Raw genomic sequence first — 27592 nt, forward strand, 5'->3', positions numbered from 1 at the left:
ACGCCTCTCCCTCCAGTTCTACCAACTGCAGAACCGCCAGGATGCTCTCTAGGAGGAAAAGGGAGCACATGTAGAAGCAGCAGCCCCCCTCATCAGGGCTTGGCCTCCCAGAGCACTGCCCGGCCCAACACGCCTTTGAAGGTGCTTGCGGGATGCACCACATACTACAACTGACTATCCCTACCTTTTCGTCCTATCTTCTTCATCAGCATGATCCCGTATCGCTCTCGACCGTTGGGGTGCCACATGGTAAGAGGGGATAATTCACTCCAATCTTGCCCTCCCTTCCTTCACCGCCCCTTCCCCGTCCCTCTTCAGACCCCTCCACCGAGAATTCCATACAGGAAGTGCACTCCCCTCCGAGTAGGGGCATGGAGAGAGGTTCCTCTAGGAATTGCCGGATTCGATAGCTTTGCCCCTTTGCTCCTAATACGAAACACAGGAGGCTCAAGCCCATCGGACCCTTGAGAATCCACAACACATTAATAAGGAAACTCAGTTCGCAATGGTCCCTCTTTGGCCCTCCATTATCCCTTCATTGGATAGGAGACGGTATACGGCTCAATTGAAAGGACGTGTCTTCCACATAGCAATAATTCCATCCACAGAAGACTCCTAGGTTGTGGTGAAACACAGCCACTATCAGTACTGTCTCCATTTGCGTGCAGCAGACCTTGAGTGTTCACAATGTATGGTAGTCATCACAGCGTTCCTGGCTACAAGCAGAGGTACAGGTGTTCGGTACCGGGATCGTCGTCTGCTGATCGAAGCGTCACTTTCTCCAATCTCAAGTGAAGTAGCAAGTCAGCTTCCTAAGAGGATGTAGTCGAACGAGGTCTCCTCCGAAATGAGGCAAAATTAGACGCTGATTCCATGCAGAGGATAGCAATTTATTAAGGGCAAGTGTAGACTCAACTCAGCAGGGCCGAAGCCAGATGTTGGTCACTGGGTGACATCATATGGGGCCTCAGACAGTTCCCCACTACTACAGCAAGGAACTGGCTTGAAACTTTGGGCATATTGCCGCTTGGAACCTATGAGTACGCATGCCAGACCAGGCTTTGCCCCACTCCAGTCATGGCGAAGTCATAAATCGACCAGCACTGCGATGCCTTGGACACAGCACTGGTGACCCGCTTGTCAATACTAGACTTCCTCCTGTGGTGGTTCGCTCCCACAGGTAGTTTATGCCTGATCCCTTCAACAACCCAGCCATCCCGCTCATATGATCACATGGCATCAATCGGGAATGGGGCACACTTGGGGAGACCTCAGGACACAGGCTCTGGTCTCACGGCAGACCTGCTCTGCAACTCAATATTGGAACTGAGAAGCAAGTCTGCTGGCGGCCAGGTTCACTGCCCATAATTCACGGAGATGTATATCACTCTCATGGACAAAACCATGGCACAGTGTTTTTATAGCAACAAACGAGGTGTCACAGCCTTTTTTCCCTCGTGCCAGGAAGCCGAGCATACTCCACGATGGAAGTCACAGCACCGATACACAGCTCACATCATACTTCCAGGATAGGATAAGACCTCGCGACATCTCAGCTTCTTTTCACGGCCGACCGAGTGGCCTTCCTGGCTGGACAATTGACTCAATCTCAACCTGGGGCTTCTCCAATAGATCTGTTTTGCCATACACACGGAACAGGGAGTGTCAGCTATTCTGGCTCTTCTTCTGAATCACAGCCAGGTTGCCATTTACGCAGATGCATTCCTACTGTCTATGGAGAGGCAGCTCCTTTACGCGGTGTTTCGCTGGTCCCTTAGGCCAACGGGTGCTCCTCAAGATCCACAGGACCGGCCCTAGTGATATTGATAATCTGACCTGGCTAGTCAGCACTGAGTTCACATCGCTCCTTGGAAATAGTCTGTGGCCAACTCCGTCCCCTACCACTTGTACACCATGGACCTAATACTGCAGGTCATGTGTGCCTCCGCAACGCCGAACCTCGATGGCCCACTCACAGGTGTGCGAAGCTCATGGCTGAATGCGGTGGAGGCTGTCCTGCTTGATCAAGTCCAAGGCAAGTTCTCTTAGTCCCAGACAGGGCGACGTACTTTGCTAAGTGGACAAATTGCTACTCTGACCAGACTGGAGAACCATCAGTCGGCGGACCACTCGGTGCCATTTATAACTGGAACTTCCACTCTTTAAGCAACCACTTTGTCATGTCATCAATAACGGATCCACGTGCTGCCATCCACCTTACATCCAGGCCACGGAGGTAACTCAGTTCTTCGCGGAACCAACTGGCACTGTTCCTTAAAGTCTCCCAACTAACCCCAAGTTGCGACAGCCCTTACCGGCTTGGACCGTACTCAGTCCCTTTCCAGACAGTAACGGCCCACCAATATTGACCATCTTGACGTGCTCTCTGCGGTTCTCTCGCCATATAAGGTGGCATTTCTGGTGGTGAGTAACCTCACTAAGGAGAGTGTCGGACGCTCAGGTCCCTTAATCAGAGCCCCCCTTACATGTATTCCATAAGGACACAGGTTCAGCACACGCTCACCCGTTTTCCCTAAGCTTGTTCCAGCAGGGCTGGCCTACCATGAGGCGAACATGAGCGGCGGATCTCAGTCCAGACTGGGGAGGCGGGGTGCCACGTACAGACCCAGGTGTACGAAATTGTCTGCTGCTGGTGCACTATGGTTCTCTCTGCTCTAGATGCATAGAAGTGAGTGCTTGTGCGGAGGAAGAAGGGCACAACGAGACATACAGGTTCAGCAGAGGAAAAGGGGGAGGGAACAACGGAAATAACAGGAGCGCATGGAGAGAGAGGAGGAAGAGGAAAGCCTCTCTAGCACGCCCAGGAGCCTGGACTGATTAACAACCAGCTCCTCAGGGAGCGTTTCTGTTTCTGCTGCTTCTCTAGACCCATTGAGAGACACACGCAGTACTGAATAATGGAAGCCAGTTTAGGGCCCCTAAAAGACCCCGATATTTCCTACTCAGGCCCTGCTACCAGGCCTCTTATTTGTCCCCTTAGGCTGAGTGTTAGAGCCCCTATACTGCGGCACACGACCAGCAATCAGAGGAGTGAAAGAGACAAACGCACTAGACGGCATTTCAGGAAAACGAAAGACAGCACAAGGAAGCTTTCTAGAAGCAGGAAGGAGGTTCCTGAGATTCCTAGACCAATATGTTTCACATGGTGAGCCTTCCGGCCTAGTGAAGATGTGACGTGTGAAACGCTCCATTATTTAGTTTATCCAAGAGAAGTTAAGGTGACACTTGATCAATTCAAAAAGTACCTACAGGGTAATAGATTACTTAAGTAGGGCAGCAAGAAAAATCTGTGGCACCTATCGACTAAACGACCGTTTGAGCAATGAGCTTTCGTGGGAATACCCATTCATCAGACTGCATGTTCATGGGTATTACCCACGCAAGTCATCTCGCAAACACATTTTTATCTATAACGGTGCCACATGCATCTCTGCTGCTCCTACGTAAGTTATAATACCCACTTCATAGAGTCATGTCATGGGTATTCCTGAAGTATGCTCCAAAACCATCTGTTAGTCCTTCAGGTGCACTGCATTCTCGGCTGCTCCACTGTAAGTTAAATACCAGCACTTCGATGAAGATGCATGTCATGGTATCACCATGAAAGCTCATGCCCAAAACATCTGTAGGTCTATCACTAGGTGCCACAGGACCTGCGCTGCTCCCTACTGTAAGTAAATAACCACTTCATGAGATCATTCATGGATCACCACGAAAGCTCATCTCAAAACATCTGTTAGTCTATACAGGTGCCACAGGATCTCTGCTGCTCCATAGCTGTAAGTAAATAACACTTAATGACGAGCATTGTCATGGGTATTCACCGCCCAGGAAACCAGCTCCAAAACATCTGTTAGTACTATAAGTGCCACACAGGATTCTCTGCTGCTTTGCAGATCCAGACACACACGGCTCCCTCTGATTACCTTAGTAGGAGGCTCTCTAATTTAAGAACACAAGGTAACCACGATAAACATGTCTGACCTCTAAGCTTGATACAATTCAGTTCAACATGAGCATACATTTTCCATGAGTAGTAATCACTGGAAATCTCACAAAGGGATGGTTAGTTCATATCTCTGTACTTGATGGGCTTGGTCATTTAATCAAGATTGGTATAGAATCTTCTAAACGATACTACAGCTCAGACAGAAATTAGGGCTAACAGGAGAATTGTTGGGTAAACTTCGAGACAGACTTGGATGGTAAAGTCGTCATTTCTGGCCTCAAAAATATATACATCTACATGGGAGATTTAACAAATATTAGGTCCTAGCTGTTTAAATATCACACACCACTATTACCACTTACAACCTTACACAAATTTATAAAGAACATCAGATCTGACCCCACAACACTTACTCCTACTGATTTTTTTCTCATGGCTCAATGAGGTCTTTCTCCAAATCTAATCAGCTCACTGCAGTAAATAGTGTGTATTTTTAAAACAAAAACAAAATTGCAGGTCAATCCTTCACTTCTTAGATACCACTTGTCATGTTCTTTTTCCTCTTGTGATATCACAATTTAACTACGTTCTCCAATCACTATAAACGGTCTAGACTATATTAGACTCACTTCCCACCGTTAAATGAACCAAAGCATTGTGGGAACAAAACTTTTTAACCAACCAAACTAAAATACCTTTCAGGCTTTCTTTATACATCAGAAAGAAGGCAAACATAAGTGAGACATCCTTTTTTTTTTGTTTTCCTTTGGAGTTTACTTGTTAACCCAAATTTATCTTACAAATTAATTCCCATACAGGAGATTTGCAGGAAGAGAGCCACCAGTACCTGGCAATGATTGGCAATTTGGGCATGGATCTTTCTTGAGGACCTACTACGACTGAGACCGAAAGAGATTTAGACCTACACTGAGACTGGCCCTTACACTTGTGAACATACTGTAACATGTTAAATTAATTTAAAAAAAAATAAAAGACAAGTCAGAAAATTGGTGTTATCAATCAAACCTGTAAATTGACTTGATTTCAGTTTGGATACGAAATCCAGTAGGTGGGTGCAGTTCATTCTGAACAATGGCTAAAACTAGGGTATTTGAGAAGGCACCTATTCCATAACCCCCCCACCCACATGACAGTGGAAAAAGATGAAGAGGAATTGAAAGCTGATTTGAATGCACGCTATCATCACTTCTGTTATTGTATGGTCTCCCAAACGTGCTGTTATAAATTAGACCTTGCTGTTGTTTCTCTCGTTATCCTGTCAGTTATTCCTTCTTTATCACTTCTATAGCTTAATGTTGTTGTCTACATACAGATTGCTTGGAAGTAAGAATAAACATCGTTGCTTTGATATTCATCTGATGCAAAATCATAGAAAATAAGGACAGAATGCTCATGTGTATTTCTAGCTAAAAGGAACCTGTTCTGGTCCTATTTTAGAAATTTCGGACCCGTACAACCGCTAAGGGTAGACAGTAAATGTAAATTATCTGAGATGCTGCTGAACACACACTTTTATATTGAGAAACTGCAGCATGGGAGTGACGCGACAAGTAGTGTATAGATGCAACCTATGGGCCTGATCAAACGCCACCAAATCAATGTAAAGACTTCATTGCTTTCAATGGGCTTTGAGCAGCGCCCTGATAATGAGCACGATGAATTTGTATATTGTGACATAATCTTGTCTCCATCGAATTATTAAGATTTCAATTTCGGTCACGATTCTTGGTCAACGTCTTGTGCTCACCAGCCTGTCGGAAAGAATCCTATGCAATTTAATAATACACCAGTAGGGCTCGTAGGACAATTACGCGTACACCAGACTTCTATAAACTTCTATACTAACTTGTCCAACAGGAAGTTTTTTCCAAGACCTACATCTGCTTGGCATGGCAGTATTTTCTGGGGCAGTCCGTTTACCCTATGGCTCTGAGCAAGACTCCCAGGTCACGTACCACTCTTAAGCCCCCCCTCCCCTTCTGACAGAGTTTTGTCGATGTCTCTGCATAAATGACAACAGTGATTATACTAAACAACAAGTGCCTTCAATAAGAAAAAAATACTGAAATCAAAGAGAACCATATTAAATCAAAATGAACTACAGAAAATAGCACATCTCCTGTAACACAAACTGGACACCTAGGACGTTCAGACTTGAAATTAGACGAACGGTTTCAACCATTAAAGAGGAGTGAAGGTTGGAACATTGCCTTCACCGAGGGGCGTACGTGGGGGCCAAAGACAAATCTGGCTTTAAAGACCTAGCTTAATAAGTTTATGGAAGGGATAATCATGATAGGATAGTTTAATTTTGCAATTGTTCTTGGACTTTATTAGTAGATAGTCTGCTCAATGGTCTTGCGATGGAAGTGGCATGGATTGGGAGTACTGCAGAGAATTCTTCATGACTGCACTGGCTGGGAGCCTTGCCACATGCTCAGGTTAGCGGATCCGCCATATTCTGGGGTCGGGAACAGATTTTCCTCCAGGGCAGATTGTCTAAGGCTCTGGAGGTTTTTTCGCCTTCCCCTGCAGCGTGGGGCATGGGTCACTTGCTGGTGGATTCTCTGCTTGGGGTTTTTATAGAAGTGGATGGGTAGGGTTCTGTGGCCTGCTTTGTGCAGGAGGTCAGACTAGATGATCATATTGGTCCCTTCTCACCTATGAGTCTATGAGCACAGCCAGATGAGATAACTCTAGGGTGTAATTGAAGACTCAGGTTTGTCCAAATTCCCCAGTTATATCCCCATCTTCACCCCCTATATCCATCGCATGTCTGTCCCAGTGTTGTTCTACTTTGAGTTGAACTCTGTCTTTGCTTATTAAACAGTATGTGTTCCCATCCTCTGTCTCTTCATGTGTTCTTTTAAAGCTCTTTTGGTCTTGCTTATATGTTAGCTTTCCTCTGCATACACCTTTGTTAAATAAAGTCCATGTGCACGCTATCATGCTGTGTAGGTACTTCGGGAGTGTGTGCGTCTCCTGTCACAGTAGTATCTGAGCAGCTAACAAATAAACTCGCTTATATGTTCACTGCACCCCTGTGAGGTAGGTAAATAATTTTATCACATGAGGAAATTGAAACATGGAAATGTTAAGATTTATGCAAGGAAGACTGTAGCAGAGTTGGAAATTGAACCCAGATCTTCTTAATTCCCGTACCCTGCTGTAATCACGAGACTACTTTCCCTCCTTGTTGCCTTGGCAACTGATACTTGAGGGAAAGAGACATCTTTTTTTTTTTTAAAAAGTTCCAGTCATAGGTAATTATATTTTTCTATAATTCCCTATTTCTTATTAATACTAATCTATATTGAATTTAATTTCTTGATGGGCAGTCTTTCCCATCACAGGAATACTGGATTGTTTAACTGAAGTGTCAGCTGAAAGATACACGTTGTTGTTGTTCATAAAAATAATTTGGAGCTGTCCTATAAAATAATGGACTGTGACCACAATTTAATGCAGTATTGATCTTCTTACTCTTAAAAACACAAAAGAATATGATGAGTGGAAAAATATATGCTTAAGAGCTAATTGGATGCTCAGATTTTTGTGTGAAACTCTGAATAGTTTATAGTGGAATCACACTGAGATCATATGAAGTACGATAATTCATAGAAACTATGGACTCCATTGTAGACAGAAATATCTTATATTGTGGGGTCAAGATCCCAAAAGAGAGACAGAATATTTAGGAGGTAGGATGGTAAAAGTAATTGACTCATAAGAGTTGATAAGAATTAGAGTCAAAGGCTGGATCAGACTCCTATTGAAGTCAAGCAGTCTCTCTCTCTCTCTCTCTCTTCCTCCCCACCCCCCGTTGACTTTAGTGGGGACTGGATCAGCATCAAAATGGGGTTCCTATGATGTACTGATGTCTTTCTAGCTCCCCACAGCTCATCTTCTTCTGTGAGCCTGGAAGCAAAGTGAAATAAACAAGAATTATTTGCACAAAGAGTTAACATTCATCCCTAAGCAGAGGGCCAGGATAAAGCCTGTGTGTCACTGAAGTCCCACTCTAATTCCATGTAAGAACTGTTTTGAGGACATAAATGTGCACAGACCTTCTGCATAGGAGTGCATGTCACCCAAGATTCATTTTACTTTATTGTTTACGCTCATGTTGGAGACCCCAGCTCAGTTGAGGTTGCTGTCCAAACTAAGTGCTGAAAAGGGAAATTAACATCCTCCTCAGTTTCCCTTTGCACTTTACTCATTGAAGAGTAAACTCCCTCAGCTCAGCCCTGTGGTGTTACTGCTCTCTACATATTGATCTGGGATCCTAAAGGGAAACTGAGGAGGATCCATGTGTGAAGATCTTATCGTAGAAGAAGTGGCACAATCTTCCTCACATAGAACCTAACAAAACAGTGAAATGCCTCACAATGGGGCACAATGGGGAGGCAAGGAACTTCTTAAAATGGCATAAAATATGAGGAAACGCAGAAAGAGGATCTGGGCATAAATAGACAGAGGGAAATAGTAAAGAAGAGATTTATTTTTCAAGAGGGGGGACAGATTGGCAGAGAATCAAGTACTTTGTCCATAATAAGTTACAATCATTTCATTTTCCACGTTCAGCATTGGATATGAGACTCTTCTGATACTGTGTAAATATTATGACTAGAGAAGTAATTTTGAGATGGCACTGCACCCGGATTTATCAGGAGAATGCAGTGGATATGATAATCTGAGCTCTAGTAAAGCATTTCATACTGTGCCTCAAAAAATCAGAATGAAAAAATTATTTTATTATCATTAGCACCGCCCCCAGCACGAACATATGATGGAAGGAATATAAGCAGAACATAATCATCAGAACTGGGTGAATAACTGGCAGCCAGTAACATTCACATCTGCTCATGAGTTGCTGCCCGTTGCTTAAATTTGTTATTCAAGTATTGCTAAATGTGTCACGGACACTGGCCCTCTAAAGGGACATGGGGCCAGCCCTACCTGTGACACATTTAGCTAACCTCACCATGTGCATAAAATGAGAAAAGTCACATGGCAAGTAGGTCGAGACTAAATTAGGCCTTCGGGGTTGGAGATGAAATAAGCCCAGAGAGCCAGAAGAGGAAGAAGGCAGACTCCAACTAGGAAGTCCTGAGCATTAGTGGTCAGTAGAGAACAGAGAGAGACTCAGAGGAGTCCATGAGAGCTGGAGGGTTGAAAGTGAAGCCCAGAGAATGGTCTGAAGTTTATTAGGAAGTCATACAGATAGACCCTCAGGAAGAAGGGGCTGTGTCTAGCTTTAGACTATGCGTGGAAGATTGTTTTGGACTTGGATACCCTAAAAGAGATGGACTTTTTCTTTGTGACTTACCTGGAGGGTGAACTCTCTGCAGCAACCAAACCAGACTGATAGGTTAGAAGATTCAAACAGAGTGAGGAGAAACTGAGGCAGTGGCCGGCTTGAAGCCAGCCTGGATAGGTGGTACTGCTACACTGCATAATTCATAGTCTGCAGATTAATTCCCAGACATCCCAAATGAGACAGGAAGGAGATGGGGCTATAGCTGTGTCCCTTCCCCTCCTTTTGCACTGACCAATACAGTTGGCTGCTCAGGGGAGAGCTTACTATACTCTCCTAAGAGGAGTGAACCCTCAGGGAGCTCAAGACTCATGTGCTCTTGATTGGTAATCACTCCAGTGTGGGCCTAGCCCTTTAGAGGACAGGTAAGGGGAGCATAGGAACAAATTTAAGAAGCCAAACATACCTTGTCAGTCAATGCACCCTGTCAAAGCTGATTCCCCACTCTGGCACTGAGTGCAGAAGGTGGGGGCTCATAAGGTTTCTAAAAGTTAATACTGGCCACTCCAGGCTTGTATTAAACTTCCAAGGTTACAGCTTTTCTCTGACCTTGGATTGGTAGGTGCTGCCACCACCCAAGTGCAAAACCCGTTTGAGAGCCCAGGAAGGCACACTTGGGAATTCCTTCCTGTGGGGTACCCTCTAGCCCTTTCATCCTCCTCTCCGTGGAGGAGTTGAGAAGAAAAACGAAGGTTTAATTAGCTGGTGGCAACAGCTAATTAAACAACATGTGCACAAACCTCTTAAGTCACAAAAATCCAATCCTGTTCTTAAAAAAGGTAAATTTTATTAAAAACGAAAAGAAAGAAAATACATTTGGAAACTCAGGCTATTGCTAGAGTTGAAAAAACACTTACAAGGATTAAGCATCAAGAATAACATTCTTGAGCGCTATCTTAAAGGTTATAAGCAAAACAAAAGCATTTGGGGTTAGCATAGAGGAGTCCACGAGCCATAAAGAAATAAAAGGAGATAAACCTGACTGCATCTTCGTAGACGTTTCCTGATCTACTTACATATCTGGGGTTTCAAATAAGTAGTTTCTAGGTATGATACCAATGGTTTTTCATACCTGGCCCCAAGCTTCTTACAACATAGTTGCACTGTTTGCTTCTCCCCGAGAATAACAGACAGACAAAAGGGGAATCATTTCAATTTTAAAAAGTTCTAGCCTTCCCATTGGCTCTTTTGGCTAGGTGCCCACTTACTTTCTTACCTGTGTATCTCAGTGGGACTTTTAACCCTTCTAATGTCTAATCTAAATCTCTCTTGCTGCACAGTAAGCCCATTACTTCTCATCCTACCTTCACTAAATATGGAGAACAATTAATTACCTCATCTTTATAACAGCTCTTAGCATATTTGAAGCCTGTTATCAGGTTCCCCCCTCAGTCGTCTTTTCTGAAGACTAACGTGCCCAGTTTATTTTAATCTTTCCTCAGGTCAGGTTTTCTAAAACTTTTTAACATTTTTGTTGCTCTTCTCTGGACTTGCTCCAATTTGTCCACATCTTTCCTAAAGTGTATTGGCCAGAATTGGACACAGTACTCTGGCTGAGGCCTCACCAGTGCAAAGGAGAGAACAGTTACCTCCCATGTCTTACATAAGATACTCCTGTTAATACACCCCAGAATGATGTTAGCCTTTTTCCCAACTGTTACATTGTTGACCCATATTCAATTTGTGATCCATTATAACCCCTGCCTAGATCCTTTTCAGCGGAACTACCAACTAGCCAATAATTCCCCATTTTGTATAGTCCATTTTTTTCTTCCTAAGTGAAGTACCTTGCACTTGTTTTGTTTAATTTAATTTTGTTGATTGCAGACCAATTCTCCAATTTGTCGTGGTCATTTTGAATTCTAACTCTGTCCTCCAAAATGCTTGCAACTTCTGCTTCCCCCAAGCCGTGTGTCATCTGCAAATTTTGTAAGCATCTTCTCCACTACGTTATCAAAGTTGTTAATGAAAATATTGAATACTACTGGACCCCGGACTAACCCCTGCGGGACTCCACTGCATGCGCCTTCCCAGTTTGTCAGCAAGCCATTGACAAGTACTGTTTGAGTATGGTCTCTCAAAACAGTTGTGCTCCCACTTTATACACCTTATAGTAATTTAATTGATACCGCATTTCGCTAGTTTGCTTATGAGAATTTCATGGGGGACTGTGTCAAAAGGCTTATTAAATCAAGATGTATCACATCTACTGTTTTCCCCACGTCCATTAGGCCAGCAACTCTGTCAAAGAAGGAAATTAGGTTGATTTGGCATGATTTGTTCTTGACAAATACATACTCTCTTCATTATAACTGTATTATCCTCTAGGTTCTTACAAATTAATTGTTTAATAATTTGTTCCAGCATCTTCTGAGGTATCAATGTTAGGCTAACTGGTCTATAATTCCCTGGGTCCTCTTTGTTCCCCTTCTTAAAGGTAGGCTATGTCTACACTACAGCCAGGATCGACACTCTGAGATCAATCCACTGGCGGTCGATTTAGTGGGTCTAATGAAGACCCGCCAAATTAACAGCAGATTGCTCTCCAGTCGACCCCTGTACTCTGTGCCTGATGAAAAGAGTAAGGTAAGTCGACAGGAGTTTCTCTTGTCGACCTCCCTCCCCATGATATAGACCCTGCAGTAACTCGACCTAAGATACGTTGACTCCAGCTACATTATTCACGTAGCTGGAGTTGCATAGCGTAGATTGACTTACCACGGTAGTATAGACATAGTCCTAGTTACCGTGCCTTCATCGACATAAGGCACCTTCTATCGACCTAATTATGTCAGTGTACATGCTACAGCCTTGCTCCGACTGATGTAAGTGCCCTACTACGCTGACATAACTCCACCTCCACAAGAGGCATAGGTCTTATGTCAGAGTAATTAGAGCGATGCAGTGTCTGTGTAGATGCTGTTTTTACTTATCAGCTGTTGGCTGTTACTCTTGCAAATTTCACGGCTCCCCCACCCCCCACCTTAAGTCGGAGGAAGGGCCCCTGGTGAGGACACATACCACGGACAGAACGAGGGTAGTGTGGACATGTACTACCGCAATAAGTTTCTAGTGTATACTTGCCCTGTGTTTGCCATTCTCCACACTGCTAGGACCTTGCCTGTCCTCCAGGAGTTCTCAAAGATAATTGCTAATGGTTTTGAGATTGCTTCAGCTAGTTCCTGAAGTACCTTAGGACGAATTTCATCAGCCCTGCTGACTTGAATACAGTACATTTAACTTAGCTTAATATTCTTTTACCTGTTCTTTCCCTTTTGTGTCTCTTCCCCCTTGTTAATTAAGTGTGTTGAGTATCTGGTCACCATTAACTTCTTTTAGTGAAGCCTGAAGCAAAATAGGAATTAAGCTCCTCAGCCTTCTTGATGTCATCAGTTTTTAGCTCTCCTTCCACAGTGAAGTAGAGGACCTGCACTTTTCTTTGTCTGTCTCTTGCTCCTAATGTATTTAAAGAACTTCTTGTTGTCTTTTTATGTCCCTTGCTAATCATTTTGTGCCTTTACCATTTTGATTTTGTCCCTACATGGCTGTGTTATTCTTTTGTACTCCTCCTTAGCAATTTGTCCATGTTCCACCTTTGGTAGGATTCCTTTTTTATTTTCAGGTCATTAAAGAACTCCTGATGGAGCCATATTGGCTTCTACTGTTCTTCCTATCTTTCCTTTGTTTCGGGGGAATTTGAAATTGTGCTTTTAATATTGTCCCTTCTGAGAAACAGCCAACTTTCCTGAATTCCTTTATAACCTCTACATAAATAAATTACTATGATTTGGACATGTATATGTGCATATTTACCGGTATTTGTCTTTCTAAAGTTAATTAAGTATTTTAGGAAACACTGTCATAGTGGCCACCAGCAAAAGTTGGTGGCCGCACTCTGAGGCCACCAAAAATTTGTTGTGAAAACCCCAGCTCTAGCTCATGTATCGTCCGTGATGAAGACTCTGCAGGTGAAAGCCTACGCTCAGTTTCACCTGTGCAAGCCTCTTACATCTTTAGTTATCCCATATATGGGAACTGGAATGCAATTGAGCTCCACAGGTAGCTCTGCAGTGGGAATCTAGTTTTGAGTTATGTCCATGAAGCAGGAACTCATGGTTTCCTATCTGTGATGGCTCCCTAGGAAAAGCCGTGCAGTGTTGTCACTAAAGTCAGCAAAGGTGATTCTGAATCTATATGGGGAATGGACTGTTGCATCAAAGAGGGGCTATTTATACATAGTCCCTGTTTCAGAATAGACATGCCCTTTGAATCTGGCTTATGTAAAGCCTTCTGGCACAATTAAAGGCCCATCGTTCTGGGGAGGAGGGGAGCTTCTAGAATAAAGGATTTCCCATTTTCTGACACTTATACACTTTCCTTAGCATTGGTAAGATGGGAGGGATAGAGACAAAGAAAAAAAGATGGATAAGTGTTTATCTGCATGTTTAAAAATCAATATGAATTAGAAGTGTGGGATTATGATTGTAGAGACAACATGGAGTATGTGATGAATGGGGAGTTTAATCAGGTCATTAATCACTGCGTGTTTACACTGTAAACTGAGGCAGATTGTTTGTTTGTTTTTCACTTGGGATTAACCTCAAAGTGATTATAAGAATTCAAGTTAATCAAAACCAGCGGTGCTTCTTGCATACTATGCTTTTTTTCTGCTAAACATACCTGTGTACAATAGCAGATTGAGTACTATATATGGGCTTGGCTACACTTGCAAGTGTGCAGCGCTGGGAATTACAGCTGTCTTCGTATACCTGTGTAGGGAAAGAGCTGGAGTGTGGCCACACTGACAGCTACCAGCGTTGCAGTGTGGCCACATTTGCAGCGGTGTTGGGAGTGGTGCATTATGGGCAGCTATCCCACAGAGGACCTTGTCCCATTTTGGCGCCGTGGGTTGTGGGAAGGGGGCGGAGGGGGCGGGTCATTCTGCTTCCTGTCCAACGCCCTGGATGCATTGCTTCAATCCCAGCAGTCACTGTTTTTCCATCCACGTTTGGCCGCCATCTTGACTGGCTAACCGGTTTCGATCAGCCACGGATTTCCTGTGGGAAATGAGCTCCAACTGCTCAGGAGTATGCAACTTGAGTCTTGCCAGACATCACGTTTGGCCGTGAGCTGTTCCTTAAATCCCCAAAGTGATGAGAGTCCCAATGATTGATAGCCCGAGTTGCCTGACGCGTTGATGCAAGAAATTTGCTTGTTGGCCATTCACCGGAAATGCCTCCAAGCACCCCGTGGAACCGCCCCTCTGGTCTGGAAAAGACTGGGAGTTCGGTGGACTCACATTTCATGAAAGTTGACGATGGAGGCCAGTGGCTGTATTAACTTCACGGCAACTTATGCAGATATGCATACTGTGTCCTCAATATAGCAGCGTTCACTAGGCCTTCACGCCAGAAATATATAAGTGTCAATCGCGTCGCCATTAATATAGTGCTCACTTTTTGCGTCACACGTAATTACCGATCCGTGCTAGCTGCCACATTACATGCATACCCTGGGCATCCTACACCGGCTCTTGACATGCCTCAAGTACTTTGCTAGATAACCGCTGCAAGATATGTAGTCAGGATGCTCCACGACACGCATCCTAGCGTCGTCATAGTATGTATTCCGTTTTCGAATTTCGGTATCGCCGCAACGATCATCAACCGTGCCTTATCGCACCCATCATGGACTCCACCGGCGGCTCTCTGTCGAAAAATCCAACCCATTGGGTCTCACGCACCTCTGTCCCTTAGTAGCCCTATCATTGTCTCTGAACATATGCGAGGGCGTTCTCGATCTCTGATTGGCTCGATTGTTCCTCTGGCGCGTACAACATAAACGTCCCGGCTTCTACGTCTCGGGAACGAACATTAGGGCACCACCCACCTAGATCAAGCTACCGTCGAAGATGGAAATCAGAACGGTATTTTCTATGATTTCTCCAGGCGCTTGGATCCCACATGAGGTGTTTTATTGACATTAACACAGGCTGGCCCGGAAAGGTGCATGATGCATGCATCTTTTGGAACACTGGCCTGTTCAGGAAGATGCAGACCGGGACTTTTTTCCCAGACCGGAAGATCGCAGTAGGGGACGTCGAAATGCCCATTGTGATCCTTGGAGACCCCGCTCACCCCGCTGTCGGTCTGGGGTTCTGTTCACCTAAACCAGCACCTTGGACTCCGGCTGGCAAGGGTCCAGCAGCCAGAACCCCAGACCAGCAGCAGGCTGTGTGGGGCTGGTGGCTGGGACCCCAGACCGACAGTGGGCTAAGCAGCTCAACCCACTGCCACTCAGGGGTTCCATCTGCCAGCTCCTGCCAGCTGGGATCTTGGCGGTCGGACCCGCTCACCCTGCTACCGGTCTGGGGTCCCGGCTTTGCCCACATACAGTGGCCAAGGAGAAATTAATGATCCTTGCTAAGAGTAGCAGGGGGGCATGTTCCCCTGTCTGTGAGGAGCAATCCAAAACAACAAACTGACTGACAGCAAAGACTAGTGGCTAGCCAGATCAGTTTTAACAGCAGAAATATAAATCATTGCTTCTAGTTTACGCTTCTGCCAGTTTAAATGGGTGGTACCAGTGGGAGGCTACAGCTGTACCATGGAGCAGCAAGACTGCCTCCTCCTGCAGGCAGCCAGTGCAAGCCGAAAAGTATGTGGTGTTGGTCAAGGAGGAGCATGGGCAGGATGGCTGAGGAGTGTCTAATTCATTGCATACACATTGCAGCCTCTACAGGTAGGGTTCCTATAGACATCCTGGGTAAAAAATAACCTGCCCTGCCCAGGGGTGAATGCCCTCTCCTCCTGTGGTGCAGCCATCCTTGCTGGCACTTTCCTGTGCCAGTAGGAGTGGATCTTGCCCCTTCATGTAAGGGGACTGGGCTCCTGTCTCTCAGCAGCCATCACTCCCCTTGCTCCTATCTGCCTGACCACATATAAGTTGTTAAAAGGCGCATTGTAAGCTGCAGAGCTTTCAGACCAGCCACATGTACTTTGTACCAGAAGCTGATTGTAAAGCTTGTGTGTGTGCTGCATGAATCTCCCATGTACCTGCTCCATCTCACCACTCTGGCCTAAGTCATGGCTCCCCTGGAGTCGCTTTGTGCTGGTGCCATGAAGCCACAAAGCAGCCACATATGCCCCCGGTGTAATGCCTTGGTGCCAGCCCTTGGAGGCTGAGGCTCTATTCAGGAATTGAGGGCCATTTCATGGGTAGGAGGGGGAATGGTTGGGTGTTCTTCCATCCCAGCAATTTTAGATCACTGTAATATGCCATGGGAATCATTATAGCAGGAGCACAATCTAGGGTTTTGGGTGAGGAAAAGGCCCTCAGACGAATTGTCACTCTCCTTGCTGTGAAAAAGTTGATGGGGTGGAGAAATTGCATCCACAAAGCAAAAACTAATATACGCTCATATCTCTGGGTAACTTTAGGCTGTAATAATCCTCTTGCACAGTCTCGAGCTCCTCTTAATAAGGAATGTCTCGTTAAATGCATACTGATACTGCACCAGTAACGTAAGAAGCTTGACAATTTGTCTGTCTCTTCTTATGAGGTTCTCCAATTCTTATGGATAGAATAAAACGTATGAACATGGTAGTAGCTTGAAGCATTCTGTGCACACTATCCTGCTCTGCATGTTTGTGTGTCCTTTTTTCTTTGTTTCACTACAGATTTGGCTGACTGCAAGTTGATGATGTTCCCTATTGGCATTTACAAAGTCATGAGGAATATCACCGAAGGGATACATCTCATAACTCTGGCCAATAATGAACTCAAGTCTGTGACCAGCAAATTCATCACCACCTTCAGCCAGATGAGAGGTAGGAGTGAGTCTCCGGCAGTAACCACAAAAAATGGAGAGACAGGGATAGACCTGTGTCAAGGTTTTTTTCCCCACTTTGAACTTTAGAGTACAAAAAGTGGGGACCTGCATGAACACTTCTAAGCTTAATTACTAGCTTAGGTCTGGTATGCTGCCACCAGCCAGAATTTAGGGTCTGGCACACTTTTTCTGTTCCCCCAAAAACTTCCCTGGGGAACCCAGATCCAAACTCCTTGGCTCTTAAAACAAAGAGGAATTAACCATCCCCCTCCTTTTCCCCCCACCAGTCCCTGGTTAGTTCAGACCCAATCTCTTGGATCTTAAAACAAGGAAAAATCAATCAGGTTCTTAAAAAGAAAGCTTTTAATTAAAGAAAGAAAAGGTAGAAATTATCTCTGTAAAATCAGGATGGAAAATGCTTTACAGGGTACTCGGTTTCATATAGATCAGAGGGACTCCCCCAGCCTTAGATTGAAAGTTACAGCAAACAGAGGTAAAAATCCTTCCAGCAAAAAGAAACCTTTACAAATTGAGAAAACAAACATAAGACTAATCCGCCTTCCCTGGCTATTACTTACAATTTTGAAACATGAAAGACTGAGTCAGAAGGATTGGGAGAGCCTGGAATGATGTCCCGTCCCTCTCAGTCCCGAGAGTAAACAACAAACAAAAAGCACAAACAAAGACTTCCCTCCACCAAGATTTGAAAGTATCTTGTCCCCCTATTGGTCCCTCTGGTCAGGTGTCAGCCAGGTTTACTGAGCTTCTTAACCCTTTACAGGTAAAAGAGACATTAACCCTTAACCATCTGTTTATGACAACGTGTTTCTTGGTAGATGCCTGCAGCACAGTGTTTTTGACACATAGGTCTGCAATTGTCTCTGTGATTGGTGCGCTGAATAATGGTGATGTAGATTCTGTTTCAAGCTCGGGCTAAACGGAACACAATATTTCTCACTATTTCATTCTCCATACTGTATTATCTCCATATAGTATGTTGGGATCTGTTCTTTCACAAAATAAACTTGGCTCCCAGCAATCCCAAATGTGAGACGTGGTATTAAGGTCTGGCTCCCTTAAATGAGTATTACAGTCGTATAACTCACTGATGTAAATGGTGTAACTCCTGATCTGCACTTCTGTAAGGGAGATTAGAATCCGGTGTTGAATCTTGACAATGTGCCTGTGTATAAGATTACAGATGCTATGTATCAATAGTGAGGTGAATTGGCAGCGCTATATGGTGTCACAGGACTTGAATAGTAGGGGATGTTACAGGTCAAGACTGAGGTCCATTGGCAGAGCTGTGTGGAAAGCTTATATGTTGCCAACCTGCACTTACCAAGCTTATGTCAGTCTGCTCAAATTCAATTAAGTTTTTTGAGGTGACAAGTTACTAATATCTATTTAAAATCTAGGATGAGAAATTCACACAATAACAACCAGTGCAGTAGCTAGAAATATTTTTCTTAACACAATTATCATACAATACATAACTGTTTCAGCAACAAGACACTATGTTCAAAAACTGCTTCCTTCTCTTGAAAGAATGGACATTTTTGTCATCACTTTCTACCATTTATTTTTGGCAACTGAAGAAACTCTATTTTTTGAGGCTTTGCCACTTTATGTGAAATGAGAGCAGAATCTTTCTTTTTTTTTTTGAGGTATATAGGTAAAAATCCTTATCCAAACCCATAGAATTCAGTGGCAGAGTGCACTTTCAATTGGGTCCTAACAGAAGTCTCCTTGTTGTAAAGGATGAAAGTTCTTCCCCCTGTGCATGTCTGAGCCACTTATGACCAGGTTTCATTTCTCAGACTTTGAGTTTCCCTATTGTAGTTTTTGGGGGCAGCAGCTGCTTCCTTACTATGTTCCAAACTTATCATTTACTAGTTTGATGTCGTGGTCACACCATAGTCTCTCATCTCTTTGTATACCCAGTTGTCTTTTTGCAGCCAGCCTTTTGGGTTCATCTGCACTATGTCTTTTACGCTTGTAACCAGGTCATAGTATGATTAATTTTAAATATGGTTTGTGTCTATATACAGCACTGTTACTTGCTGTGGAAGCTTAGTAACATGGAAGCTAACCTTACCTTGTTGCACCCCTGGGTAACTAGCCGTGAGTGTGTACAGGAGCTGGGACTCAGTGACAGGATGGATAACTCAATAATTGCTGTATTCTGTTCATTTCCTCTGAAGCCTCTGGCACTGTCAGAATACGTGGACCATTAGTCTGAGCCAGTATGGGCATCTTTATGTTCTTATGTACAGGGAGGGTGATTAGGGTTCCTACATCTTTTTCTTCACATTCCGGTGCCCATATAACTCTGGAAGGAAGTCTTGTTTTATAATCTGAGAATGTATCATTTTTCACAGATACATATTTTGACTTAACTATATAACTGTGGTCAGGTGACTATGAATGAAATGTCACTGTCAGTGCATCACTTCTCCCTTCCACCTACCATGATTTCAAGGTTTCCTTTAAACCCTGCAAGTGCAGCTCTCTTTATCCTTCCTGAGCCTCTATCTATATTGCAGAAAGGGGCACTTACTATAACAGTGTACCCATTGCTGTCCCTCTTCCATGTTCCTAATGAACATTTCCCCTGAGTATCTGTGATTACTCTTCCTTTCCAAACCAATAGTACACCCTAACTGAAAAGGCCCAGGCTCTATGCCAATAGTCAATGGTGATATCCTAGCAGTGACTGGATAGCTGGGATAATAATGGTTTGTAGTTACTGGAATGTAGTCTTACTGACCTGCAAGAAGCTTTTTTGCCAGTAACATCTAGTGAACATAAGCAAGTACAACTTAGAGAGGGGATGGGGGGAAGGGGAGCTGCTTTACTGTTGACAGAGATGGCCTAATGTTGATCATCAAAACTTATCACATGTCATTTTTGCACTCCTAGAAAAATGTGTGTTAGCCTATTTTTGTTATTACCATTACGGCTGATTTTTTTTTTAAAGCATTACTTTTATTTTTAATGCAAGTATCCAGAATAACCCAGTACAAAAAGTGTGAGTCATGTCTAGGTTCCTTTATAAACAAGTGTGTGAAATAATAATTAGACAAGGAAAAAATGCTATCAAAGAAGTTTCTGCTCTCAGAACTCATCCATCTAAACATCTATAGCAGGGGTTGGCAACCTTTCAGCAGTGGTGCGCCGAGTCTTCATTTATTCTCTCTAATTTAAGGTTTCGCGTGCCAGTAATACATTTTAACGTTTTTAGAAGGTCTCTTTCTATAAGTCTATAATATATAACTAAACTTTTGTATGTAAAGTAAAGAAGGCTTTTAAAATGTTTAAGAAGCTTTATTTAAAATTAAATTAAAATGCAGAGCCCCCCGGACTAGTGGCCAGGACCCGGGCAGTCTGAGTACCACTGAAAATCAGCTCATGTGCCGCCTTTGGCACGCAAGCCATAGGTTACCTACCCCTGATCTATAGCATTTCCCTCTTCCATCCATAGTAAGATACACCTCTACCCCGATATAATGCTGTCCTTGGGAGACAAAAAAAAAAAATCTCACCGCGTTATAGATGAGACCGCATTATATCGAACTTGCTTTGGTCTCCCTGTTCCTTGTTTCCGGACCGCCCCCTCCAGAGACCCCTAACCCTAATCATCTCCAGGACCCCAACCCCTACCCAATCCCCCTGATTGCTCTGACCTGTCCACTCACCTGTGGTGGGAAGCGGAGTGACACAGCCCCAGCCTGCTCCACTTTCCTTTCCCCAGCCCCAGCCCTGTCCCGCACTCACCTGCGGCACGAAGTGGAGTGCCGCGGCTGGGAGGATGCTCTCCACAATCACCTGTGCCGGGAAGTTGAACGCTGCGGCTGGGAGCTGGCGGAGTGGAGCGGGCTGGGGCCGGGCTGCTCTGCTTCTGCTGCTGCCGGTAAGTGCAGGGAGGAATCTCTTCCTTCAAGCCCCCTCCCCTGAGCGACGCAGCTGGGGCTGGGGCAAGGGAAGGGGAGCGGGCTGCTCCCGGCCCCCCGCTAATCCTCTGGGCCACTCTGGGACTGTAGGACCCCTAAATTGCCCCCCCTAGACCCTGGGGGGGGGAGCCCCTGACCGCCCCCGAGACCCTCTGCCCCTTATCCAGTCCCTTGGCCTGGGGCCGGCCTGGCACCCTTAACACGGTGCTCAGAGCAGTGTTCAGAGCTTTACCGCATTGTACACGAACCCGTGTTATATCGGGGTAGAGTTGTATACTCACCATCCATCTTCAGATCATGAGAACCAAGCTTTGTAATTATAACACTGAAGTTCTTAGTCATGGGTAGCAACATATATAATTAATAATATATAGCATCCAGTCAACTGGAGGAATATAGCCCTGATCCAGAAATACAGTTTACCATATTCTTAAATCCTGTTGACTTCAATGGACTGAAGCATATTCTTAAATGCTTTTATTAATCAGGACCAACATGCATAACAAATCTGGAAGCACAAAAGGAAGTAACAAGAATCTAAGCCAGTTTTAGTCTATTTAGCCTTTTTAGATAACAAATTTTCAGCTCTGGCAATATAGTTAATATTTTATTTGTCTTAAGAGCAATAGAAATAATTTGTAAAGTCCTAGTTAAACCAGCAGACAAACATGCCCTCAAGTCATTGTAAAGTAGTTTCTGAATCTGAATGGGAGCCCCCTCAGTGTTGCAATAGGATTATATATTACCTCTTGCCTTTTTTGTAGACTTGCAATTAAAGTGCAGGACTGGTCAATGTCAGCATAGAGATAAGTGGAAACTAAATGTAGCATGGCAGTTTGACATTGGAGGGTACAGCCATGTGGAAAAGGGAAAATATCCCCCACTCCCTAATTTCTATACTGTTGCTTTGCATTGTTTATAATAACAGCTGTTGGGACTCACTGAGGAATACTTCTGTAGGATATAGCAAACCAGCATTTCAGTAGAGGAAACTAGGGCACTTAAAGAATCTATAGGGAAATCAAACAACCTTCTATCAGTTGATCAGAGCTCACGCAAATTCAGTTTTCAAAGGTTAATAAAAGTTTAATCTGTATTCAGAACAATTCACTAGATTTAAACAATTTAAAGAATTAGTGTTGACATGGCAGCTGTCTCTCTTTATTCAGAGCTGAGAGAGGTCAGTATTTAAGTCTCAATCTCCTCCATGTTGGAAGTGGAGGCCACAAAACAGTGGGGTATTTTGGGTCTCCATGGGAATGGGAGAAAGAACAGATCTCTGTTCTAAACCTGGGTTTAGGATTGCCATTCAGGAAGCACTCCCAGAATTATCTGCCTCCAAGTGGCATACATGGCAGACTCCTTTGGGCTTCCTTTGATGCTGAAATTTCACAGGATCTTTGAATGATTTTTAATTAAATGTCTGTTTCTTCATTGGCTTTGGGGTTTTCATCCTCAAAACTTAAAACAAAAAATTCTTCTGGCTCTGTGAGGAGGGTTAATGTCACACTCTCTGAGAAGTGACAAACAGCAAGCCCCAGGAATTCTGTTTCCAGATAGTGAGGGGGATAAGGTCTACCTTTGGGATGTGTGGGCAGACTGCTTGGAAACTCTCTTCACTGAGCCTGAGCCAGAATCCGTGGCATGAAAGTAGGGTAAAGTGATTTTCTTTTCCTTTTCCTTAAAGCCCTCTGCCTTTCCACTAAACATGGGATGCCATTCGCATATCTGGCAGAGTAAGCAGAACAGTTTCACTGGAGCCTTCTGAATCTCAAGGGAATTGGGAAAGCAAGGTCCCCTCCCATAGTAAACAAGAGAAAGAAATTCCTTCTCCCACCTAGCACATATACATGGACTATGCTGAAGTGGTTGAGAAGGCCACAAAACTTCCCCCTCTTCCCACAGGGTGTTTCAGGAGCAAGGCCTCAGCTGCCATGAAAGGTATGGGCTCCTGTGACCTTTTTAATACCAGTGATTCATTTGTTGTCAGTGGTTCTGGCTCATTCCTTGTTCCGTACAGTTGGCTCTACTCAGCCCAAACCTAGCAGCAGGCAGAGTTGGTGATTCAGATCCCCTTGTCTGGCAGATGGGCCTCCTTCCTTCCAGGGGTTCCATAGGGATCCATAAAGTAGCTACTATTATTTTCACGGAGACAATGCAGGTTACAAGTCTGCAGACTGTCCTTTCAATCTGCCTGGAAATGCACTGTTCCCCTCGGGGACTGTCAGGGGTTTGGCCCAGAGACTGGTGCATGATATTAGCCACAGTCTGCACTTAAAAGGGCAGCAGAAACTCTTAAAACCTCTTGTGAAAGTCTCCTCTCTAGATCCTCTAAAGAGAAGGAGAAATAACTAAAGCTGGGGCTTTGAGCAAGATACCTCAGATCCTCAGCCAAGCTTCCAGCATTAAGCATGAATAAGGGTTTAATTTCATGGGTGCTTACGGTTTTTAGACCAGCTAGACTTTGAGTTCATCACAAGCCTGGTTGGAAACCTGTTGATTAACCTCTCTGCATCCAACTTCAGTTGGAAAACTATAAAAGTGTGAGGAAAAGAGACTCAAAAGCAGAGGGTTATGGTCCCCTTATCTCAAAAAAGGTCTAAAAGGCCTCCTTTATGCCTTTCCCCTCTTCAGCCGCTGAGCTTAAAGAGGGTTATGATGGAAGAGGCCACAATGATTGTCAACTTCTCATTAAACCTCAGCACTGGCGGCACGGGGAATTGAGGCTATGGTGGCAGGGGCTAGCCTCCTCAGCTGGGAGCTCAAGGGCCGGGCAGGACTGTTATGCGGGCCAAATGTGGCCATGAACAGTAGTTTGCCCACCCCTGAGCTAGAACCTCAGATTCCCAACATACACATAACAATGCAACCAATCCTGAACCAATATACAGTGCTGCCTAACCATCAGCTAGGAAAGTGAGAGGCAGTACAGTCACTTGTTCTAAGAAGGTGATAAACTTCTTCCTAGCATCTCGGAGGAAATCGACAAATGATGTCTATGTATTACTTAAGATTTAGATGTCTGTGTTACTAGAAACACACGACATCAGTGAAAACTCAGCTGAAACAAAAAGACATTCTTGTATTTTTACAAGATGGCCTGACAATGATGCTCAGGGCCAACAAAGACAAGTCAGTAGCTGAAACATATTGTCGTGCAAGAAACCCATGAGAATCTCACTGTTAAACAGCAGATTCCTGAGGACTACCACTCTTACCAGTCCTGTGGCAACATGCAGATTCCTATCACGATCTTGTTCTGTGTACTACAAGTCCTGATAAAACCACCTTTCAGTTTCAATGTTGCTAGTTCTCTTCCTCGTCTCACCGAAAGTATCTTGCCTACTGGCAACCTCCTTGTCCAAGGGTGTTTTTGGAGCTTGGCATGCTCTCGGTGAAACCTCAATTGCACGTTTTATCAATGTGGTAACCGGGCTTCCATCCCTAAGGTCACCACACACACTTCTTCATAATAGGAAATAGTGGTATTGTCCTTGTGGTTGAATCCAGACACCCTCAGGAAAAAGAGAAAATTTGTGCATAAGTTAGATGTGAACAGATTCTGTGAATGAATAAAGGTGTATATGGCAGAGGGATTTAAAACCTAATATACATTTCCTCTCACTACTGTGCACTCTGTGAAAAGAGCAGCAATTTTATGGGCAGTGAGATCACACACATTATGAGATCTCTAAGACAGTAGCAGTACAGAGTCTTCAATTCACACTTTGTGTTTGACCAATGGAGTTGACATCCTCACACCTGCTGATTCAGCATCTGGTGAAGGGTGTTATGGAATAGGTTGCTCTCATAACCTTAACGTTCCTTTTCAGTACTACATGGGCAAAATGAATCTTCCTCCTGCCCTAAAGGTGATTAGGGCCCTACCAAATTCATGGCTGGGAAAAATGCATCACAGACTGTGAAATCTGGTCTCTCCCGTGAAAGCTGGTCTTTTGTGTACTTTTCCTTATACTATACTCTTTTATACTATAGGGTAAATGTATATACAAGTATACAGTGTTTCTCAAACTGGGGGTCTCAAGTCTAGTGTAGGGGGGGGTCACAGTATTGCCACTCTTACTTCTATGCTGCCTTCAGAGCTGGGTGGCCAGAGAGCAGCAGCTGCTGGCCGGAAACCCAGCTTTGAAGGCTGAGCTGCTCCTGGTGGCAGCGTCACCTTCAGGGCCCAGCACCGTTCCAGCAACTGCCATGCTCCGGCTACACAGTTCTGAAGGCAGCACAGAAGTAAAGGTGGCAATACCCCGACGCCCCACAATAGCTCTCAACCCCCTGTTGGGTCGGGACCTCCATTTTGAGAACGCTGACTTAAGGCCTTTACATGTTTATATTTTGCCATTTTTCAAAGTATATTCATGTTCTGTTACAACTCTGTGAAATTTAAGATTTAAATAACTGAAATCTTGACATTCAAGATTTTTTAAATGGTATGACCATGAAATTTACAAAAGTGGACCGTGAATTTGGTAGGACCGTAGAGATGAACTACTGCTTTCTACATCCCACTGTGAAGTCTATCTGACATGGAGTGAACTGAGAGAGGGAAAATTCTGACTTATCGGTGAGTTTTCATTCTTGGACCCTCCACTGTCTAGGAAGGAATACGGCAGAAAATGATCTGGGGGTTATAGTGGATCACAAAGTAAATATGAGTGAACAGTGTTACACCGTTGCAAAAAAAAAAGTGAACATCATTCTGGGATGTATTAGCAGGAGTGTTGTGAGCAAGACACAAGAAGTAATTCTTCCAGTCTACTCAGCACTGATAAGGCCTCAGCTGGAGTACAGTCCTGGGCACCATACTTATGGAAAAATGGAGAAAGTACAAAGGATAGCAGCGAAAATGAATAAAGGTCTAGAAAACATGACCTACGAGGAAAGATTGGGGAAAAAATCGGTTTGCTTAGGCTGGAGAAGAGAAGACTGAGAAGAGACAACGTAACAGTCTTCAAGTACATAAAAGTTTGTTATAAAGAGGAGGGTGATAAATTGTCCTCAGTGGATAAGGAGAGGACAAGAAGCAATGCGCTTAAATTGCAGCAAGGGTGATTTAAGTTAGACATTAGAAAAAACTTCCTAACTCTATAAGGGTAGTTAAGCATTGGAACAAATTATGTAGGGACATTGTGGAATCTCTGTGTCTGGAGGTTTTTAAGAGCAGGTTAGACAAACACCTGTCAGATATGGTCTAGATAATATTTAGTCTTGCTCCAGGGCAAGGGACTGGACTAGATGACCTATCCAGTCCCTTCCAGTCCTACATTTCTATGATTCAGTGTCAGTCTGATCTCCCCTTGGAGGATTGCATTATGTAAAGGGCTTTTTTCTGGATATTTCTCACGTGTTAAATAGTTTGAAGGGGAAGAAAGTGTTCCTCTAGGAAATGTTTACACTTTATGTCAAGGATCTGCTGCAGATAATTTGAGTTGAATAGTACTTCTAACCGTTTGTGTCGCTAGTATTTTTTTTTCTTCAAGTTTTGAAAGCTATTGTTATGGAGAGTTTTTCCTGAGGGGCCATCCTAAGACCACGCTCAGAAAGAAGATTTGCTCTGCCTCTAGTTGCCCTGGAGACAAGAAACACCACAGAGTGAACTGTCTGACATGGTGTTAGAATGAAAATTCACAGGTAAAACAGAATTTTCCTTTGTGCAGCAGTTCAGGGGAGTGGGAAAGCATCTTTTTCCAACCAATTTGCACATAAAGCCAAGAGTACAACAAGATTCTGTCAGAGAGAGAGCTGGAGTTGTTTGTGTGCTGGCTCAGTTGTTTGTTTGAGTGACACAGGTGGTCTTTTGGCTCCAGTATGGATTGTTAATGGGCTGAAGGCTTGTGCTAGAGAGAGACATGGATGAATAACCTTCTTCCAAACATGCTTGAACCTTGTAGGGATCTAGGTACAAATGTCTCTGTGCCATCTCTACGTCATGGATTTTGCTGTCGCCTCCTTTGTCAGTGTGGCCCCAGACAAACAAACAGATCACAGGACAATGCTGGCACCTCATCTGTCTGTCCTTTCACTATGTAAATTCCTCACTGTTATCACAGGCTGGACCATGGATTGGCAACCTTTCAGAAGTGCTGTGCCGAGTCTTCATTTATTCACTCTAATTTAAGGTTTTGTGTGCCGGTAATACATTTTAATGTTTTTTAGAAAGTCTCTCTCTACAAGTCTATATATTATATAACTAAACTAGTCTTGTATTGTAAAATAAACAAGGTTTTCAAAATTTTTAAGAAGCTTCATTTAAAATTTAAATTTAAATGTTGATCTTACGCCGTCAGCCCGCTGCTGGTCTGGGGTTCTGTTCACCTAGGCTGGCAGTGGGCTGAGCAGGGCCTGCGGCCGGGACCCCAGCTCGGAAGGGTCCGGCAGCCAGAACCCCAGACTGGCAGCAGGATTTGTCGGGCCAGCAACCGAGACCCCAGACTGACAGTGGGCTGAGCAGCTCAGCCCACTGCCACTCAGGGGTTCCATCC

The 27592-nt window shown here is 44.2% G+C and overlaps 1 protein-coding gene across 4 annotated transcripts in view; it reads left to right on the forward strand.

Moving 5' to 3' along the window:
* The window catches only part of LRRC20 (leucine rich repeat containing 20), a 203602-nt gene that overhangs the window by 28112 nt on the left and 147898 nt on the right, over positions 1-27592 (forward strand). For 3 of the 4 annotated variants that reach the window (XM_075072648.1, XM_075072647.1, XM_075072646.1), the window contains exon 3: positions 16988-17137. The exons of the other annotated variant lie outside the window; for it this stretch is intronic. In XM_075072648.1, the coding sequence (XP_074928749.1) occupies positions 16988-17137 (150 nt within the window). The remainder of the gene's footprint in view (positions 1-16987; positions 17138-27592) is intronic. 4 annotated transcript variants of the gene reach the window in all.

Source organism: Chelonoidis abingdonii, chromosome 15 (assembly GCF_003597395.2).
Source record: "Chelonoidis abingdonii isolate Lonesome George chromosome 15, CheloAbing_2.0, whole genome shotgun sequence".
In the NCBI taxonomy this organism is placed as follows: Eukaryota; Metazoa; Chordata; order Testudines; family Testudinidae; genus Chelonoidis; species Chelonoidis abingdonii.